Here is a 23,165-nt window from a genome sequence, read left to right on the forward strand (position 1 = left end):
CAGCTACCAGTTTCTCTGCTTTTGCAATCCACCATTCCAAGCAGTGAAGAGGGGGCAGTTGCCTTCAAAAGCCTGAATTGTTATGAGATCATTGGGTTTCTCTTGTTGCCAGCTGCTGTCCACCAACAACAAACAGGGCCATGATCTCCCCATCTGCACAATCTCAACTTCAGGTGATTTACTGGTCTCTAAATAAAACCTTTCTCCAAAAAATAAATTCTAATATGGAACAGCTTTTGGAAATCCTGTCAAGTAACTCACAATGTGACGGAAATTTTAAAAATGTAGCATAATCTCAGATCTGAAACTGTTTATGAAGTGGTTCACTTTGAAGCATTAAACATTGAAATGCAATTATAAATTATGCTACAGGTGACTGACCAGGAATGTGAATGGGGGACACAGTACACAGGCAACACACAGAAAACAGCCTGCACTGTGTCCCAATCCAGGTAACTCAATGCTCTATAAGTAGCGGATTTAGTTTTTCCTATTTTACATCACATTATTTTAAAAAGTTATAATTTATAATACTATTCTGGAGTTCCTTCTCACTGAAGAAAAGAAGACTTATATTGACATTTTCAAGTTACTAAAGAGTAGCAACTATTTAATAGTCAAAACTCTATTCGTGGAGGCAGATTGATGAGAAATTCAAGAGAAATCTGGATAGTTATTCTAAAAATAAATTTATTTTTCTCATGGGGAAGATATAATAATAATAATCCTTGCACTTGATATAGCTAGTGACTTAACATGTCGATGAGATGTTTCAAAGCGTTTCACAGAATATACTGTAAAAAAATAGTGATTGTATTTTGTGGGCGAAACGCAGCAGCCAATTGCGCACATTAACTTCCCACAAACAGTCGTGGATTGAGTGACTAAATTATTACTATTTGTAATATTTAAATTATTTCCAGCAATGATTATGAGAGCTAGTTACTTCAAAGCATGGTCATTGTTCAGCCAATCTTAGCCAGCTACATCCCCTGAAGAGCAATGAGAAGAATTACAAAATTTAATCAGATTTTTATGGTTAATTTGAATGAGGAGGGAATATTGGCCAATACACAGGAAGATCTATCTGCTCTTCTTCAAAATAGTGGTTATTAAAATCTTTTAACATCCAGATGAAACAGCAGAACACCCATTCCAAAGTCATGTTGCCAAGGACTGTAAATTTATGGACCTGAGGAGAATATGATGTTCTCACCCGCCAAGCTCTCTAAATTTACAGACGTCTGTGGAATTAACCCCAAATGAGCACAATGAGAAAACGCCTTGTACCAAGTTTGGAGAGAATCCAAAAAGTCTTTTTACTGAGACAGCATCTTTATTCTGCAAGACACAAATCTTTACTGATGCACTGAAGCTTCCCACAAAGCCCATTTTCAATAGGAACCTACAGGCTTATGAGTGGAGTTCATTTATCATGGTTGGTGAAAAATCCAATCATTTTTAATGGGGTAATGTTGGCCTGCACACCGCATTACCAGGTTTGTAAACAGAGGTGTGGAATCATACAATAACATCAGACTGGCACTCACGAAATCTGTGCAGAAAAATTTTGATCTCAGTGGCTTATACAGCAGGAAATTTCACATCTAACGTTGTGCAATTTCTCCCGGTGGTAAATATGGCTGCTTGGAAGAAGAGTCTTTCGAGAAGGCAGTTTCAGGAACTGCGGTCTCCTGCAAACTACAACAATGTGAGAGTGTGACAATGCCTCATTAGGTGATCGAGGTTTCACATCACACGGGACACACAGGCCATTTCCCATTGTCAGAAATCCCCGGTCTCTGATGAGAGGACATCCATCACCAAACCCTTGGACACACTAGAGAGCTCTTGTTATTTGTCAAATATAAAACTATTTCTCATCCACAGGCATAATAGGGAAACTTTCATTCTCTTTCACCAATCGTCACTATTAAATGAACGTTAACTGTTCAATATATTACCTACAACTGAAATGCTTTAGCAGCCATTAATATCATCACAGTTCCTTAAAATTAAAATTCTATCTCAAAATAAACACACACAAGGGATCCCGAGATTCCTGGGCTGTAGAGATTGAAAATATCTGATCAGATATCTGTGCTCTGAGACGCTACCTTGCGCTATATTAAGTGTAAATTGTTGTTGTTGTTGGGTAACCTGTCAAAACGTCTCAGTGCACATCACGCAAGTTACTTGAAGTGTAGTATAGCGACTGCTATTCAGATAAATTGCAAATCATTTCACTTTCTTTTGTCTCAGAAGACAAGGGCTCTGCTTCTGAAAATTGTGCCATTGAGAAATGTTCTGTAACTGTGCCATTCTCCTTAGATCGGTAGATAAGTGCTACCTCCTCTGAGTAGGCACAAGTGCAAAAGTTAAAAATAGCGAGTGAAAGAGTGATTGCAAAGTTAAAGGTTCAAACACAAACTCGTTTTAACAAGAATGACTGGTACCTGGCGTCCAGAAATCGTGATCGCAGGATCATGACTGCTTCGCACGTGCTCTGCTTCAGCTGCATTTGGATGGAACTGAATTTTCGATGGATAATGCTGACCATCCTCTCAATCTCTTTTGGTGAAATTGGGCGTGTCCGGCTCTGCTCCCGTAGGAGGTTCATCACGTGTGTGGTGAACTCATTACATGCCTGCAACAATAAGAGTGAATAAACGGGTTAAATACACACTCAAGTCATTTCATTGCAACTCCTCTGCTATAAAGGACTAGATAATAGCTATAACTGCTGTGTGCAATTGGCTGCTGCGTTTCGCCCACAAAATATGCAGTCAATTCACTTTACAGTGTGTTCTGTGAAGCGCTTTGGGACGTCCTCCCGACGTGAAAAGCGCTATTTCAAATGCAAGGATTATTATATCAAATGCAAGGATTATTATTATTTTAAGTGTTACTCCGTGCTGCTTCTGACTAACAAAGAGAATAAAATAGAGGCTGTGGTTTCTGGAATGGGATTGTGGTGTGCTGGTAATATCGTTATTCGAAATCTACTCACACAGTGAGCAAAGCCCTCTTTTCAAGCAACTATCTTCCCTTTTGAAAGAATGTATGGACTCTGCTTTGTACACAATTTACAATGGTGGGGGGGGGGTGTTGTTTGCCATACATTGAATCCACTAATTCTACACATATTCACATAAACTACCAGCTATATTTGAACAGAATTGTTTGAAAGGGAACTGGAGCCTTATAATCTATCAGTGTGCTGTAAGAGGCAGAGCTTCCCCCTAGAGTGCTCTGGGCAGCATCAAAATGAAGATAATTTCACTTCATATAAACCGGCACCCGAGAATGAAAATGCAAAGATGAGGACAGGAATAACCAACACAATTTTTCTACATTCCTTCTGGCGGTGCAATACCATTGAGTACTGAAAGCTAGTACTGTAGAAGCTTGAGCAACCTGAAAGCTGGTAAACTGCATGCCTGTTATAGATACAGCCAATTCAGTGCAACTTTTATATGGAATATACGCAAAAGAGAAGTATATATAAAGTGTATTGTAGCCCAAAAATTAAATTCATATCAGCTCAGGGCAACCAAGGTATTTGTTGGGGCACTAAATTTTTAACATCAACTGGGTCATGCTACCAAGATGGAACATTCCCTACAACAACCTCCAAGGGCAAAAAGGTGCTGAAAGAATCCTGTTCCTCCCTGAGGTGTGCTAGTGAGAATAGGGCTCAGTGAACACATACAATCATGTCACTTTAACAGTCGATTGGTGGATCGCTCTCCGGGGTAATAACCCCTTAAAAAAAAATTGGGTCACTCAATCTACAACTGTTTGTGGAATATTGCTGAGTGCAATTGGCTGCCATGTTTCACCCACAAAATATATAGAATATTCTGTGAAAGCTTTGAAACGTCTCAAAAACACGATAAAGTGCTATATCAAAAGCAAGCATTATTATTATATTATTATTATTGATGTAAAACCCTACCTTTCTAAAAACAAATTTACACACAAGCTAATGTATGAAGTTGATTCTGATATTAATGGTTCTGTAGTAACATTGCTCTGGTCACAGCAGAACAAGCTCAGTTTGCTGTTTGCATACAAAGAATTGTGAGAAAGTAGTTTGCACTGGCCCAGAAGATCAGAAATGCAATATTTCAGATCAAGATGTTTGAAAATGAGATAGGATAGGTAAGAGGCAAGTAAGGATATGGAGAAAAAGCAGGGAAACAAGATTAAAAAGATAGAGAGCTGCCTTGACCTAATAAAGTAGCGGAGTGGGCTCAATGAACCGAGTGGCCTACTCTGTGCTTATATTTGGGAGCTCTTTCGCAACTGCCAATGGGTTTACATTTTATTTCTAAAAAGAATGAAATTCTCCTCCCCCTTAAGCTTTTAATAGTCACCAAGGAGGCGCTAAACTGGTAAGTGATGTACTGCTGTACTGGCCGAGATAGGAGCAAGAGAGCTTGGATTAGTTAACATCTATTTTTCTGTCCTTGCTGACTTTGCTACAGTTTATAAAAACAAGAGAATTAAGTCTGAAGTTGCACCTGGTGAGTTTGGAAATCTACTGGCATTTTTAATTTCCAGCTACCAAAATAAAACAAGAGTTGAATTTCATTTTCATTCAATTTTAACAATAAATACAGTGTCCTTCACGTGTGTAGCATCTCAACAGTGGTGGAGCTTGATGCTGAGCCAGGAGAATGAGAAAAGAATGGTCATAAGATCATAAGAATGGTCGAAGAGGAAGGTCTTCAGATCTGATCTGAAGACGGGCAAGGAGGGGGCCAGGTGGAGAGACTGAGGCAACAACAACAAAATTACATTTATAGAGCGCCTTTCATGTCGGGAGGACGTCCCAAAGCCCTGAACAGTCAGGTGTTGGGGCCCGAGCATGGGGGAGGGGTGGTGTAGGGGTGAGGGAAGGCAGAGAGGTGGGAAGGCGACCAAAGACACGGTCGAAGAGAAGAGGCAGCAAGTGCCAAAGCTTCAGGGCGTACTCACTGAAGGTATGGCTGCTGTCAGTGGAGTGGAGAAGATCAGTGAGGTGTAAAAGGCCGGAGCCAGTTGAATGAAGAGGGTGGGTAGTGGAGTGGGGTGAAAGCAAGTCAGAGAGGTACAGAGGTGCTATGGCATAAATTGATTTGTAAGAAAATGTGAGGATCTTGAAATCAATCCCAGTTCTTACTATAAACAGAGAGGGAGTTGGGGGGGTTGGGGGGGGGAAAGACTAATTTGGAAAGCACAGCAATTAAGATCAGAGTAACTGGCATATGAGATTTCCATTGGATAGCCGATCACCCAGAACAATGAATATTTACAGTGGTGAGAAAGACGAGACATAGGCAAGACAATTATTCCAGGCATAAGAGAATGGGCTTCCCAAACAATAGAGGCACTCGTCATTTAAAACTGCAGACGTAGGAAGAGATTACACAGAACAGAAATCTAACACAATTTTCATGGGGGTTACTCAAATTTCAGAAAAGTTCTATTACATTAGCTCATCTAGGAATGCAAACTGTGATTTGCTCTTTGGCATTTCACCAACATTCACAGGCGCATATAGCACTCCTTCAAACCAGCAATTCATGTATGATTAATTAGAATATCTCATTTATACAGTGCGCACTTTAGCTCATTACGCTAAGTAAAATTTGTTAAGTATTTACATTTAGATAATTAAAGTCTGGATACACCCTTAAGAAACATGTATGCACTTCGGGCGAAAGCTTTTCCAGAGTACTTATAGTAAATTACCAGTTTAAATTACATCACTGCCTGCCTCAATATGGTCTCACCGACACTACATTTTGTACCAAGGAGGAGTGTCTTTAAAGCGCCAGCCCTTTTGACTTAGTTTCTTCTGAGGATTTCTACAGATTTAGCAGACATGAATTTATTACTCACCAACACTGCCCCACACGTCTCAAGACATAACACCTTCTTTCCTACAGCATCAGCTCTCTATCTGGTTATGGCCCTGAGTGAAAACCTTCCATAGCAAGATGAGTAACACTGAGTCACATTTCACTTAAAAAGTCACCCACTGACAGCAACCCTGGCCTTGGTAGTTGTGCTGCCTCCGTAGAGTCACAGTGTTGTCAAGGGCACATTCATAGGCTGTGTAGCTACAACAATTTAGACTACTTTCAGAGGCTGTGCCGGCCAGCAGCAGACTAACAAGGTTTCACTTGCTGGCCTCAGCCATTCGGATGCTAGTTATCTATCTATTGTCCTGCGAACCTTGTTATGCAATAATGAATAACCTTAAGCAAGTTTCCTTACTCCACACCTTTGTTTACCTAGCAGTAAATAGGAACCTGGTTGTTAGTCGATTAGGGTAATAATCCCTAAAACAAAATGGTTACTCAATCCACGACTGTTCGTGGGACACTACCAATTGAACACTGGTGTGCGTAATTTGCTGCCGCGTCTCACCCACAAAACACAGTCATTCCACTTTATATTCTGTATAGTGCTTTGAGATATCAAAGGCGTGATAAGGCGCTATATCAAATGCAAGGAGTATTGTTATTATTTTAAGCACCAAACCCTCAAGCAAGATTGTGGTACCACTTCTTGAAGTGCTTCTGCATTATTAATGCAGCATTCGGCGTGGAGTCAACCCACCCTGCTCTCATGCACGGCTTAGCAACTGCTTTAAGAGAAACAAGGTAGAACTCTCTGGATAACTCAGGGAGTAAATACACCAGCTGTTGTGGTTCTGAGCCATACAAATCAGGAAGGTCCCAGGTTGAATCCCTCCTCTGCTGCGAGGTGGCTGATCTCATTTGGAGTGGCAGAAAGTATTTTACCACTGCTCTCAGGGCCCCAGGCTACAACAGGCAAAAATACAGGGAGGCGGCCCACTCCCGATTGGTAGTCAGTCACCCCTGCTGGAAAGAGCATGTGTGCACACACTGGGCATGGATAGGACCAAACCCAGCTGTGATGTCTCACACTGTCAAATAGCTTGACGAAGCTCACACACATGAAACAGAGCAAGCTACATGAGGTGACAGAGAGCTACCCACAATCACAGTGCTGAGCTCCAAAGCTTCCAGAGAGAAAATTGCGGGAGCAAGAGAGAGAAAAGAACAAAACAGTCTCAGTTTTTGAAATGGTTCATCTGCTCGCTCACTCTATTAACAAGCTGTGTGACAAGGAACAGCTGACCCTACGTGCTGGCAGTTACTCAAGAAACAGTAATAGGGGGAGAAAATAAATCAGCAAAAGCACACCGATTCAATTGCTCTCAAATTGACGAACTAAATTATGAAAAAGAGCTACATGTTGGTTTTTTAAAAAAATGCTTGGAAAAATCTCAAGAAACCACTTGCACCTTAAACAGTTCCTATGTCCCTTCTCATCTTTCTCTAAATATATTTCATCAAGTACAAAGTTAGCTCGTAAAACACATCAACTCCTCATTTCGCTCTCATGATGTGCTGTTTCTTTTTAAAGCATGAGCTCACAATTCACCAACGTTCAGCAACCGGAAAATAATGCCCATTTCTTTTGACCATATTTCTATTTAAATTATACATACACTTATGGTGAAGAAGGAGTACTTGGACCCACTTCAGCTGCCATGATGCAATTGGCAACAGGGCAAGGTTGAGGTGCAGAGCATTTCACAATTATACATGTACAACCCTATTGGTTTCTTTCTGCTCTGTGCTAAAATTGGTTTCGGAGCTCCCAAGTCACCATTAACAGGGGTTAATTTGCTGGATTTTTTTCTCCAATTTTAACTTTAGGAAAGAGAACTACACTGATGTGAATCCAGCTTCTTTCTGATCTCATCTGCAGCATCATTAATTGGGAAAAAATCACAACCAGTTAATCATCAATGCAAACCTGTGTCCTGATGGTCCCTGACGTGCAGTCACTTCTCTGCATCATCACCATCATTCTTACTGGTGTGGGAGAATAGAGTTTCATTGCAGTGTCAAACAGGATGCTAAATAACTCGCCTTTGGCAGGAGCTATATCATTCCTGAACTTAAATGGATAGGTGTCAATGCAAACTGGATTCTCACAACGTCTGAATTTCAGCTTTGAGGGTATTGCAACATAACGTGGGAGGAAGAACTGCACTGCCTATGCCACACCAACAACAAATTGTATTTATATAGCGCATCAGGAGGACATCCCAACCTCTTTGATATTGGACTCTAAAAAGCATCTCACTCTATAATTAAGCGAGAAGTGCCTGATACACCACTTCTGAGTGACTATCCTGTCAATTCCTATAATTATTTTAAATACCTCAATCAAGCAACCTCCTTTCCTCTATCTCCTCAAACACACACTACCCAGCCTCTCATCATACCTAAACCTCTTCAACGCAGGTAATAACACTGAATCTTTGCTGGATACCCTCCAAGGCTGGTATACCTTCGTCTCCTTATATATCCTTCCCAAGATTAGATGGCCCAAACTGAAGACAGAACAAGAAATGAGGTATAATTGGAGCTCCTTATAACTGGAGCAGCTTCTTCTTTGTTTTATATTCCAGACCTCCTGTTATAAAGGACAACGGCCTCCTCCATTCACTGGCAGCACAGAGCATGTGCAAATCAGCCAAATGCAGCAACAGGAGCTGGATATCCTGTTCAGAGCTTTTCACAAGGTGGCAACCCTTCTATGCAACATCAAATGTGTCTGAGCAGCAAGAGCCACAGGCACAGTGCGGCATCCAGTGAGCTAAACTGCACACTCTGGGAGAAATGCCGATGATGAATTAGGGATGGCCAGGCCACTGCCTCAGCCAAATACAGTACTGTCAGCTTTACAAAAAAATCCAGAATGTACTTCAACAGCGAAAACATCTGCCTTGAGTAAAGCCAGTTTATAAATACATACATCTAAAACGGGCAACCTTTTGTGTGTGTGTAAGTTATGCACTATCCTGAACATCATCAGAAAACTAACATCTAAGCCAAAAGGAGGGACTTAAATGGTGACAAAGGCAGATAGTAACTGATTTAAAATGCTACAAACTTTTTGATTTTGTATTGATGGCTTCCTGTTGGTTATATTGCCCTGAAATAATAATAATCCTTGCATTTGATATAGCACTTTATCACGTCTTCGAGACGTCTCCAAGCGCTTCATAGAACATACTGTAAAGTGAATTAACTGTGGGGAAAACAAACTAGATATTGTACAGTTACACAAGACTGAGAACAACGTTAGCAATATTTCCATTACATTTCATTTAACGAAAGTATCTTTGAGATTTTTTTTAAAAAATTGGAAAATTAGCCCTTATAAAAAAATACATTAATGAGTGCACTGTGTCCTTTGACTTCTACAGCAGTAGAATTTTCACTCTGGCTATGGCTGCTAGGTAACATTTAATTTTAGGTGGCGCTTGTGAGGTTTATACAGCCATGCAGGTTGATGGGCGATGTAATAAGATTTACTTTTAACAAAGCGATAGAGGTGGCCTGCTTGTCCCCACCACAGGGCTGCCGGTCACTCATATGAATCTCCAGAACTCCTTGGTTCCATTTCAACCCACTGGAACCACTCTTCCTTCCAGCGGCTGACAGCAGTTGCAAAAAGAACAGTAACCCAGACTCACGTTATAGAACAAGCAGGGGGACAATGGTGATAGCGGCGGCTTCTTTGGATGGGGCCAGACTGTCTCATGGTTCTCTCAATTATTTTCTAGTTCTGCTCACTTAAATCTTTTTATTCGCTTTCATTTTAATTGCTTTATTTTTCTGCTTCGACTCTAACTTCCAAATTTTTAGTCAGATTGGTATTGGTGAAGATTAACCACAGGTGATTGATTTTAGTAAAAGATAGTTACTTAGTTTTTGTAAAACAGGAATAGGATGCCAAATTCAGCCATTCTCAATCAAATTTAGTCAATCTGAGCGTGTTCCACCAGTTTTAGAACTCGTCAGATCTTTACGTGCGAGTAATAGCTTTCACCAAACTGAAGCCATAAAAATTAAGATTCCAGAGGCCCAATGTTCTACCCAATCATAGTTTGTTTTAAAATTTAAGATTACCAGAAAGGTGGAAAATTCTTCAATTCATTCTTAATTTGGAAGCCGGTCTTTTCAAGAACTGAATAAGCAACAGCTTCCAAATTGAGACTGAACTTAAGATTTTTCTCTAATTTTATAAACTTAATAATAATATGATTCCCTTGCTCCCCTTACTTCCCGAACCATCTCCTACTCACATTAGTCACCATGGTACACCAGCCACCTCCGCTCCCTTAAAGCACAGATGCATGCCGCTGAACTCACCTGGCTTAAATCAAACTTAACGATCCATCGGCAGACCTAGCTGGACCTTATCAAATCCTAACGCTCCGCCTTCGCCTCCGCTAAATCGTCGTTCTACTCCAAGACAATCTTGGAGGCCAAGGACAACCCCAGGCTCCTCTTCTCCATCACCAACTGGCTCTTCCTCCCACCCTCTAAAGCCTCGCCCATACCTCCAATGCCAACTGCGAGGCGAAGCTGGACTTCCTCAAATCCAAAGTTGAGGGGATCTGCTCAGCTGTCTCTACCCTTCCGTCTACTACCCCCTCCCCATCTCCTCCTCCCGCTCCAGCCCCTACCCATCCCTCCCTCCACACCTTCGAACCTGTCTCCCACTCTCACCACCACGATAACCCGCATGAAACCGACCACCTACCCTCTACCCCATCCCTAACCCTCTTCTTACCAACCAGCTCCACCTCCTTGCCCCTCTACTCAGAGACATCATAAACCTCTTTGTGTCCACTGGTACTGTTCTCACCCCATTAAAAACGGCCGTCATCACTCCTATCCTTAAAAAATCCTCCCTGGACCCATCACTGCTCTCAAACTACCACCCCATCTCCAACCTCCCTTTCCTCTCCAAGGTCCTGGAACGAGTTGTTGCTTCCCAGGTTTGCTTCTTCCTCTCCCGCCACTCCCTTCACAAACTCCTCCAATCAGGTTTCTGTGCGCCTTCAGCACAGAAACAGCCCTGGTTAAAGTGACAAATGACATTCTGTCCATCTGTGACCAGGGCTCCCTCTGCCTCCTCGTCCTCTTTGACCTCTCTGCTGCTTCGACACCTTTGACCACTCTATCCTCATCCACCGCCTCTCCTCTCACCTCAACCTTCACGGCGCTGTTCTTGATTGGTTCAGATCGTACCTCTCACACCGCCTGCACTTCATCTCCACAAACGGCTTCTCTTCTAGCCCCCGGACCATCATGTGCGGCATTCCTTAGGGCTCTGTCCTTGGTCCTCTCCTCTTCAATATCGATATGCTCCCTCTTGGTGAATCATCCGCAGACATGGGGTCAACTTCCACATGTATGCGGATAACACCCAACTGTACCTCTCTGCCTCCACCCCTGACTCTAGGACCACTGCTGTCCTGGCAGAATGTCTGTTAGACATCCAAGTCCTAGATGAGAGCTAACTTTCTTCAGTTGAATGTCAACAAGACCGAGGCTCTCCTGACTGGCTCCCATCAGTGCCTCCACACCTCAGGCACTGACAGCATCACCATCCATAGATGCGCACTCCACCTTACTAAGCCAGTCCAGATCTTTGGTGTCTTGTTTGACAGTCTACCCCACATCCATGCCATGACCTGCTTCCGCAACATCTCCCGGCTCCGCCACTGTCTCATATTGCAGGCCGCCGAAACCCTTATACATGTATTCATTACATCGAGGCTTGACTATGCAAACTCCTCGCTTGTCGGCCTCCGCAACTTCTCCCTCCATAGGCTGCAGATCATCCAGAACTCTGCAGCCCATATCCTCTCCCGCATCAGGCTCCGTGACCCTATCACCCCCATCCTCGCCTGACTCCACTGGCTTCCCACCACACAGAGGATACAGTTTAAGATCCTGGTTCTCACCTTCAAAGGCCTCCTTGGTCTTCCTCCTCACTATCTCTGCGACCTCCTAACCCCCTACCATCCTGCCCGCTCCCTCTGCTCAGCAGGCTCCAGCATCACTGCTTCTGCTTCATGTCCCCCGCCTCGCCCGCCTCACCATTGGCGGGTGGACCTTCTGCCACTCTGCCCCCACCCTCTGCAACTTCTTCCCACAGTCCCTCCGCCTACCCCCCTCCCTTTCTCCTTCAAGACCCATTTCAAGAACCTCTTCTTCGACCGTGCTTTCAATCACCCTGCTTCCCCCACTGCCCTCCACCCTCCCCAATCCCAACCCCCAGCTTGGGTCGAAACTGACTGTTCAGCGCCTTGATGGGAAAGGCGCTATACAAATGTAATTTGGTTGTTGTTGTAATAATCCTTGCATTTGACTTATCACGTCTTCGAGGCATCTCAAAGTGATGTTACAGAATATACGGTAAAGTAAATTGACTGTACATTCTGGGCGAAACACAGCAGCCAATTGGCACAGCAGTTTCCCACAAACAGTTGTGGATTGAGTGACCAATTTTTAAAAAATTATTTTGTTTTTGAAGGGATTATTACCCCCAGAAAAGCGATCCACTAATTGACTAACAGCCAGGATTCCACTTACTGCTAGGTAAACAAAGGCGTGTGGAGTAAAGAAACTTGCCCAACGTGTTGCCCTGCCCAGGAATCAAACCCAGATCCTAAATTTTTAAGACACAATGTCTAAGTCTACAGGCTAAGATTAGGAGGAATTCGAAATGAAGGTTCTATGGGTTACACACTTGTCACTGCAGCCCATGGGGAACATATACCTCTCACAATCTGAAGATATAATTTTACCCAAAATGCTCAATTCACATAAATTTGGAACATTTGGGAGCAGTATTGTCTATATTATATTCTAAATCTTCTCACGTACAGTAAATTTATTGCATTTACAAGTAAGTATGCCTGTATCTGAATATGGCAGCAGAGCTAACCAACATTTATAGAATCATAGAATATTATAGCACAGAAGGAATTCGACCCATCGTGCCTGTGTTGGCTCTTTGGAAAGTTAATTATTTTTGTTTGCAAATTGTGGCTTATTTCATTTTCTCCCCTTCAATTATTCTCCTTTACTCTTCTCATGTGAAGACAATAGCTCACGTTGAATATGGATCCAGGGGTAAAGGTAGCCCTCCAGTTCTTTAGTAATTGCCCATTCTTCATGTACGAGCCTAGGCAGTGACCGTCTGACTACTAAACTATTATAGACACCAGTCCAATCTGCTGGCATCCAAACACTTTTTGACTTGCAGGAGTACTGAGGTGGCAGAAACCATGTTGGTTCCTTTCCTTGCCTAGCCTTTGGCTCTGACATCAAACCCTGATTGAGATCAGCTACCATGTTCTGAGCCTTCCTGGATGCTGTGGCACCACACAACACAGTACGTGGTAGGCAGAAATCTGGGGAAGGCTGTCATTTAAAAGAGGAGACTATGTGATCACCGGTGCGTTTATGGTAGAATGAGGTTATGATGGGGAAAATAGCCCATACATGCACCAACAATTGGAGATTCCCTCCAAAAATGGCATAACAGCAGCATGTAGTGGAGACACTGCTTCAATCTGATCGACTGATCATAAGGTTGCAATGATTACACAGTGCAGCACAAGTTATCACTGCTTTTGGAATTGATCTGATCTCGGATGTGAAATTTTGCCGGGAAAGGAATAAACTAAAGTTAATAATAATAATCCTTGTATTTGATATAGCATTTTATCATGGCTTCGAGACGTCTCAAGCGCTTCACAGTCAATACTGTAAAGTGAATTGACTGTATATTTTATGGGCAAAATACGGCAGCCAATTGCGCACAGCAGTTGTGGATTGACTGACCAAATTATCATTTTTTTTAACTCAACACTGGTAAAATTATTCCAGAGTAGACGTTTCAGTGGGGCCACCACTTAATGACTATGCCTACCTGCTCATACTTCTCCAGCTCCGTGTGGTAGATCTGTCTGATCTGAGATAGTTTGGCTCTGTAGTCGGAGTGTTCTGCAGTGTTATCTGATCCTGATCCCCCAGACGCCGCTGCCGCTGCTGCTGCCGCCGCTGCTCCTCCGCCCTTTTCTGGTCCAGAGACACCTTCTGCCAGCAACATGTTGTCCAGCCTCATCAGCTGGGGGTCTGGGGGCTCCTCCTCCTGAGCACCTCGGATACTGAGACCTTCAAAAAGAAACCATGCATGTTACACTATAATAATAATTCTTGCATTTGATATAGCGCCTTATCACGTCTTCCAGTCGCCTCAAAGCACTTCACAGAATATACTGTAAATTCAATTGACTGTGTATTTTGCGAGCGAAACACGGGGAGCCAAATATGCACAGCAGTGTCCCGCAAACAGTCGTGGTTCGAGTGACCAAATTATTAATATTGTTTTTGAACGGATTTTTATCCCTGGAAAACCATTCAACTAACAATTGGGTTCCTACTTACTGCTAGGTAAACAGAGGCCTGTGGAGTAAGGAAACTTGCAACATTTCACCCTGCCTGGGAATCAAACCCAGGTCCTCTCGCTTGCAAGGCAAGTGCTCGAACCACTGAGCTACAGGACTCCACTAAATGTGGCCACATCAACAAAATAATGCAATTAACCAATTTAAAAATCTCTTTTGAAACAGGTATTCACTATCCTATTACATACATCCCCCTATGGGCACCCAGTTTGGCATTTTACAGATGGCAACATGTCTGTGTTCAGACTCTATCTCCCCTGCCTTTGCTTATTTTATTTACATACCGAGGTGCACAATTTGTGCCGAGTAAAGCTTATATGACAGTAACATCTACAACCTGCCAAAGGTTCAGCTGCACACGAACGTTACCATTTTGTCAAAGCTAAACTAACCAGAAAGGCTATTGGAATGGATTAGAATAAAACCTACGCCTAATGAAACTGTGTGCCAAAGCACAGCAGTGAGGAAACGTAAGTCTGTAGGATCTAATGTACTGAAGACCGTGCCAAATACAAAAATAATAATGTTTAACTAAATGTTTAAAGATTTTATATTTAAATAATTCCCTTGTATGAGTTTGTTCTCCAGAAGACTAATAGATGTCAACTCCATATTCAGAAACAGTGGAGATCTGAATACACAGCAGTACTCAGATGGAATATTATTCATTACTGCAAAGAATCAATAACCGACTAGAGATTAACAAAGTTTACACCAAATGTATTAGGACATTTTATTACTCTAAATCTTTAGAAATAACATGAAACCATTAAACAATGCAGCATTCCCCTTTTTCCATCTCCTCACTTATTATACAGTATTAAAAGACATGTTCAGTACAATACAATCCCACAAATGTCCATGTTTTAAACCACTGTAGACAGTCACTGAGTCCTCCCAAAAGGAGTCTTCCCACAGGAGTCCTCCCAACTGAGTATAGATGAAGACAAAATGTCTGTCTGTCTATCTGTCTGTGTATCAGTGTATCAATCTACATTCCATATTGGATCCTTTGGTTGCAAGCGAAACTGCAATGGGTACAGCCAGTACAAGATATAATCCATCATATAACAAGGATTATTAATTACAGATACTGATTGCAGGTATTCACCACCCATACTCAACATCCTGAGGTGGCTCAGCTGGTTAAGCATTGGACTGTAATTGTACAATCAGAATGGGTTTGGGGTGTTTTTCACATCTGCTGGTTGTACTATAGATCACCCATGATCTTATGGAAGTGGCAGACCAGGCTCGAGGGGCTGAATCGCCTACTCCTGTTCCTACGTTCCTATAAAAGGCACGAGTTTCATTGGAGGATACTTGTCCCCATCCCTGTGAATCGACTCAGCCCTCCATCCTTTTTGAGGTTGATAATATGATAATTTATACATACTCACAGTAAGTTATACTACATAACAACACATTCCTACAGCCAGGCAATCCTACTGGCCATAAAATATCAGAAAAACTAAGAAAAATACACAAGGTTTCAAATACCAGAGCTATTGAGGTCAGATCATAAACACTTAGGCAACAGAAAACATAAGGCTGAAAGCAGAACACATAGTGTTACTTAGATTTAAACCCCAACAGTGAAACCCAGGTATAAAAAATACCTGTGAATAAGACATCCAGACACATGGGTGCTGAGTTTGAATTGCTCTTCTATATATGCATGTAGCACATTAGTGCTACTTTCACAAATGTACCTAAATCCAGGTGGCATTACCTAATCCTTCTATCTTGGTGTAGAAAAAAAACATGCAATTACTACTAACCTATTGTTAATGTTCAAAATTGTAAGTTCCGTTTTAATATGCTGTACACCAGCCAAAAGCCGTGCAAACAGTAAAACGTTGGTTAACTGCGCTCTGGCTTTTCTGATGACACACTGGGTTTTGCTCATCTCTCAGCAAATCCTAATTAGCAGTCTTTCAATATGCAGTGCACCTGCCCTCTTGGATAATGGGAATGTGCATCTGCATAGAACACTGCATTCAAAGGCCAATAAATAAATTACAGGTCAAAAATATTACAAAGCATTCTCCAACAAAACTTGTGCCCTTTACAATACAAAACAGCAGATGTGAAAATTACCCAAAGCCCTTTCAAACGGTACGATTACAAGAACATTCACTTTTAATACTATTACTGTAATTCAGAGATTTTCAACAACTCATTAACAATCCATTAATAGATGCAAAGCTTTTGATTGTTAAATAAGAAGAAAATTACAAGCTACCGTTCTGTACTGAGCTGCAGACCTTCAGTTCAAACACTGTACACACCAGGGCAGTGACGCAGAAGATTTTTTTTAAACATTGGTCAGCCGGATGTCTGACACACATGGAAACCCATTGAAATGCTTAAAAATATTCAAACCTGACAGAATTCCACAAATGCACAGCAATTACCCATGGAAAAATCTGCTCCCGTGCATAGGGAGATTTAGCGGTAAATTACAGCTGGGGAATGAGAATTTGCAGCATATTTAAAGACTTAACGCCCCTTTCCTCAAGTAATGGGTTGTTAGCTTAATTTTCCACTTGCAAATAATTCTGCTTTACCGGTCAAAATAATAGCAATACTTGCATTTCATATAGTGCCTTATCATGTCGTTGAGACATCTCAAAGCGCTTCACAGGAAATATATCACAAAATGTATCAGATTCTTAATGACATACATTTGGTTGGCTCCTGCCCATTTGGGAACCAGAAATACAATATTAGGAGACTCCTATAGAGCAAATCTGGAAGAGCAATAGGACCAGCTCAGAAACATTTCCTCCCCTTCCACTCCCCCCATCAAGATATGCCTATACACCAAGAGTACGTTGGACACCAGTATCAGAGCACTGAAGTTGAGGTTATAATATATAATATTATATATAATATCCAATGAACACCACAAGTGATATGTTGATCAGGGATCCACATATGAGATTCATGTATTCGGAAAATAACAACAACAAATTACATTTGTATAGTGCCTTTCACATGTGGAGGATGTCCCAAGACCCTGGACAGTCAGGGAAAGAAAGAAAGCTACAAGAGAGCAAGTATATTTAAATGGTAGAACATTCAGCAATTTCATCACAAACAAAGAGGCAAAGAAGCCATATTTGCACCTTTCACATTGTTTCTCAAGCAAGAGGATAGGAGCAGAAGGAAAGAAGATGCTGGAATCGAGATTAGTTTTTCTTTGACCTCACTGAAATTGTTCAAATTTTGACTTAAACTCAGTTGCAGGATTATTGCAGTACAAAAGATTACAGCGGCAGATCTGATCCTAGATGACAAATTATTAAATTTGAATAAAAAGGGACATTTTTAAAGAAGTTTGAGAGTTTTAAATGACAACATATATATAAGCAGATCTGACCGGTAATAGCTTTGAAATTTAGTTTTGGTAGGCTCTGGTATTGTGTTCCTGTCAGAAGCATTGATGGAATAGAAGGGCATTGACAGCACTGTTAGCTGAACATATACTGTGTGAATCTGAGAGCGAATGTCACTTTCACTCTTGCATAAAGCATCCGTGTGGTACTGTATGTGCACGTTTCTCATGTCAGCTTTATTAAGTATAACACATTCTGAAGCTCTACGCATTCCACTTTCCAGACTAACCCAGTTGTCACTTTCACTTGTCTTGTTCTGCATGCAGGAAAAATGCAACACTGGGAATTTACAAGACTTTTCTGTTAAATGGCCATAAATCACAGGTTTCATTCAAACCGAATAATCACTGGCCATAAAGAGCTACTTGTCTCTTACCATATATTACAGTCAAGTTCCTGTGAGCAATAATGCATCCGTTCATAGAAAAGAAAAACAGAGCTAGACATTAAGAACTGACATCTAATTCTGTTACAGAAGCCAATGTGTAGAGTGTGGATGACATTTTTATCATACATGTCTATTTCCATTTGGAAAATAAGCAGAATAAAAATGATTACCCAACTGCCCAAACTCAAGCTTCCTAGAGACGTCTTCTGGAGGTCTCCAGACGGCAGTTTTATAATGTTTCATTAAATGTGAAGACTCTAAAGCATAGAGCCAGAATGGTGCCTTACAGAATAAACAAAGGAAAAACAGCTGTGTGTATTAACATGTTCCCAGCTACCCTAAGTTAAAATTGATGATAATAATAATCCTTGCAATTGATATAGAGCCTAATCACGTCTTCAAGACGTCTCAAAGCGCTTCACAAAATATACTGTAAAGTGAATTGACTGTATATTTTCTGGGCGAAACATGAGTGCCAATTGCGCACAGCAGTGTCCCACAAACAGTCGTGGATTGAGTGACCAAATTATCATTATTATTTTTAAGGGGTTATCACTTCTGGAAAAGGGATCCACCAATCAACTAACAACCGGGTTCCTACTTACTGCTAGGTGAACTGAGACCTGTAGAGTAAGGAAACTGGCACAACATTTCGCCCAGGAATCGATTATTAATGATAATCTTAACGAATAGGCTTGATGAAGTGAACGGCCTTTTCTTTTCTCATTCCACACTTTATTATGTTGTAAACGAAAGGCTGAACCAGATAATAAATGCAAGATTAATCAATAGGTCAATGCTGCTCTCAATTTTTTTTAATGTTTTTAGTTTTGCAGAAAATTAAAATGGAAGATGTTCATTAATCTAAAGCATCCCGCATTCTAAATCACAGGAGAATTTGGCTTCTACCTGAATTGGGGCATTAATTCTGGGAAATGATTACAACAGTCAATGAATCAGTATCCACTAAGACGGTTGCACCTGAGGAGGTTTCTTTGCAATTGCATTACACAGTATATTTGTTTCTATGGCTGACTCTGTCTGCAGTTTTAATTTTCACAGCTTGTGTTCCAAGCTGCCCTTTGTGCACACCGTTTAATATTGCACTCTCCTTTTACTGGATTTCTACGTTTTTACAGACCAGACTGTAATTAGATTCCACTTTACAGCCTTATGATCCTAGACCCGTCAATCCAGTAAGCTACCAACCAATATCATAGACTGAACCCTTCTAACAGTAAAAGTCAAACGAGAAACTTATGAGGAACTTAATAAATCCAGCTGCTTTCTCTTACTCTTTACAAAATCTTGTTAAATAGAGCACTACGGACTCTCCTGGCAGCTATAACTTTGCACTGATATAACAGAATCAGGACGTCAGTGCTCTCTGGTGTACTGTGTACTCCCACTCTGTGCTCTCAATATCCTTCAGATCTGTGGGTTTATCTGACCTTTAATCTGACGCTTGTTTACTTTCATCACCAAAGTGTAATTCGGAAAGTAGTAAAGTAGCAACCATGCTGATCTAAAACAAAAAGGATATGCAATGGATAAATATTTTATTAAACAGCTACATATGGTAGAACAGTGAGGCTATTGCAATTGTTCATTGCAGTGGTGAAGGGTGGACACCATGAACATGATTAAAATGAGACATTTTCATGCTTATAAATTTTGCTTGGAAGTCTGAATAGACTTTTTACCCATACATTAGTCTTATACTAATGAACAGGAGGGAAACGTCCTTCCGACGTGAAAGGCTCTATACAAATGTAATTTTTGTTTGTTTGTTTTCAACATTTTATGCTAACATGTGTTCGAACGTGCCATTTCTGGATGGTATAGAAATTACTTACAAAAATATATTCTACATAATATTACAGTGAAATGGAGAGTGTGTTAAAGCAACAGCTTTTAAATGATTTATTGCAGATCACACTAACCAACCCACTTTCACTGATGAAACTAGCAAGAGAGAAAGTAACAGCTACACAATAATATAATAATTATCCTTGCATTTGATATAGCGTCTTATCACGTCTCCGGGATGTCTCAAAGTACTTCACAGAATACACTGTAAAGTGAATTGACTGTACATTCTTTGTAGGCGAAACGCCGGCAGCCAACTGAGCACAGCAATGTCCCACAAACAGTCGTGGATTGAGTGAGCAATTTATTATTATTTATTTTGAAGGAATTATTACCCCCAGGAAAGCGACCCGCCAATCGACTAACAACCGGGTTCCTACTTACTGCTAGGTAAACAGAGGCATGTGGAGTAAGAAAACTTGCCCAACATTTCGCCCTGCCGGGAATCAAACCCAGGTCTCACGCTTGCAAGGCAAGTGCTCTTAACTACTGAGCTACAGGACTCCACAATGGGTTAGGTCTTTAAAACCAATAGTGTTGGAGGCTGACAAATTCATTGCAAGCATTTCAAAATCACGATTACTATAATATGGAAAGAAACCGATCCATTTCTTATTTGTCAATTATGCTAAATACAGGTAAATATTTTAATGAAAGTATTCCAAATAAAATCCAAGGCATTTGGCTTTCCTTGGAACACATTACCTGGTGTATCTTAAATATGCCTGAGGGTCCACACATGTATGGCAATTAACATGCCATTAACACATTAACTTATACACATTAGACATAGTATGTGTTAATAGCGGAATAATTACTGAAAGTGTTATTCAAGACCCTCTAGCTATTTCCAAAGATATGATGTGCAGAAACAAATGGCACAAATGTCTTACGGGTGCACATTTTCAGGAATTAAACAAACATTTTTTTTCAATAAATAAGGCTTTGACCCAATGTGAAACACATTAGGCTATGGTTACAGATAAACTGCAGACCTCAATGCTCATTCTGTACTAACAGTTCTTTGTTGTTCTTAGCTGAAGGAAAATAACAGTTTGCTGTAAAAGCAACAACTCTTAAGGTGTTAGGTAAATCAAAACACATAATGTTGATTTAACAAGTCAGAAGATTGATGTTATTTTTCCAAAAAATGTCCACAAAAAAGCTTGTGTAGAAGGGGAGAACCCCAAATTATTATTTTAGTTACTCCTTCACCATTTCAGTTGGCGGACATTTCTTGCCTGTTGTAAGATCATGTCATGCGTTATTCTGCTCTTTAGCCCACGGCTGAGATTAGTTTGGGGCTCATAACATGGAAGAGCTGTATTCTGAAATCACAACCAGTGGTTGGTGAATGAATTTGAAATGAACTTAAGAGAATAAATTAAAAAATACAATAATCAGTTGTATCCCAGAATCAGATCTCTGTCTTTCATTCATGTAAGTTGCAAAATGTCCAGCATTTACTCTCGTTATGGAGTCTGTTTTTACAGGTTATATGCTGGAATTGGGGACAGTAATCTCTTTAATACCATATGCTGTTTGTTGCAGCAAACAGGAGCTGAATTTTGGGATCATACGTGGCCTAGTAATGATGCAATTTTATTCGCGATTCAACTTTCATTTTTACAGCATCTTAAATGTCTCAAAGTACTTAAAAGATATGAAAGAACCAGACTTTTTAGGGATTTTCAAACATGAGGGGTTCAAGCACAATCTCCCCCCTTTGTTTTCCTGAAACGAACAATAAAACATAGCACTGTAGCATCACTGAGGCTCCTCAGGTGTCCCTCCTGACAGTGGAGCTGCCTCTGTGCCTCTTGCACTTACAGTAATAGGTTATTACTTCCCCAGTGTGGGTAATGCTATGCTGTATGCCGAGGGGCTTGTGCAGAAGCACATTTTCAAAAAAAATATTATTGCCCCTATGCCAGATACTAAGTATAGATGGGGCGCCCTCACAATGTGAAAGGCGCTATATAAATGCAATTTGTTATTGTATAATAATAATCCTTGCATTTGATATTGCGCCTTATCATGACTGGAAGACTCTCAAAGCGCTTCACAGAATATACTGTAAAGTGAATTGACTGTATATTTTGTGGGCGAAACGCAGCAGCCAATTGCGCACAGCAGAGTCCCACGAACAGTCGTGGACTGAGTGACCAATTTCTTATTCATTTATTTTTGAAGGAATTATTACTCATGGAAAAACGATCCACCAATCGACTAGTAAGCGGGTTCCTACTTACTACTAGGTAAACAGAGGTGTGTGGAGTAAGGAAACTTGCCCAACATTTCACCCTGCCAGAAATCAAACCCAGGTCTCTTGCTTGCGAGGCGTGTGGTCTAACCACTGAACTACAGGACTCCACAAGCATACACTCAAGCATACAGAACTGTTTATTTAAACACGTGAATATCTATGAAGAACAAGTATCTATGTAGCTTGCATTCATCCCTCAATCACACTAAACTGTTCAGTGTTTCTCGAGTTTAACCCTCAAAAAGGGATAAAGAAAGATAAGGATTAGGCCAACATATTTTACAGTAATTTTGTTCAAGACTCAATCCTTCTTTGGATGTAAAAGCAACCAAGAATGCAAATTTGAATTAAATGTTTTTTTCCATCTAACTTTCCTAATTAAAGGCTCCTATCCAACTAAAACACTAAACTTAAGATTTACCTTTTAGGAGTAAGAGCTTTGTGTCAGTACTGTTTGGCCTCCTGACAATCTGCTTTAAAGAGCAAAGGAGAAAACAAAGGCACTCATTGTCTACACAAGTGCCCTGTCAGATCAGGTTGCTTCTTCCCAGTGTCTAAGCCTGAGAGTACCAAATACTAGAGGGTTGACAGTTGTGAAACACTGCAGCGGGATAAGATAACCGAAACAAACAGCTTGTAGACATTTCACCAGGCACACCAAAATTAATCACTGCCCTGTTGAAATGCTGACATTTCTGGAAAGTGTCATTTGAAGTGACGGGCCGCTGGGAGATGTGATAATTGGTAAACAAGGTCTAGCACCTATTCTGACGACCTTTCGCCCGAGTGGGCACGGAGCCAGTGAATGGTGGACGGCTGACCACTGGCAGGCTTCAGTGATCACAAACAGTGGCAAGGGACATTAGCAGC

At 41.0% G+C, this 23,165-nt stretch overlaps 1 protein-coding gene across 4 annotated transcripts in view; it reads right to left on the reverse strand.

Annotated features, from left to right (window-relative positions):
- Positions 1 to 23,165, reverse strand: part of LOC103189192 (pre-B-cell leukemia transcription factor 3) — a 112,208-nt gene that overhangs the window by 20,797 nt on the left and 68,246 nt on the right. For 2 of the 4 annotated variants that reach the window (XM_007909514.2, XM_042337474.1), the window contains 2 exons: positions 13,834 to 14,078; positions 2,457 to 2,647 (listed from right to left, as the gene is read on the reverse strand). In XM_007909514.2, coding sequence (XP_007907705.1) covers positions 2,457 to 2,647; positions 13,834 to 14,078 — 436 coding nt within the window. Of the gene's footprint in view, positions 1 to 2,456; positions 2,654 to 13,833; positions 14,079 to 23,165 lie in introns of all 4 variants that reach the window. The other 2 variants (XM_007909513.2, XM_042337473.1) reach the window with 1 other exon arrangement.

The sequence above is a fragment of the Callorhinchus milii genome, unplaced genomic scaffold (genome assembly GCF_018977255.1).
Source record: "Callorhinchus milii isolate IMCB2004 unplaced genomic scaffold, IMCB_Cmil_1.0 Scaffold8, whole genome shotgun sequence".
Classification (NCBI taxonomy): domain Eukaryota; kingdom Metazoa; phylum Chordata; class Chondrichthyes; order Chimaeriformes; family Callorhinchidae; genus Callorhinchus; species Callorhinchus milii.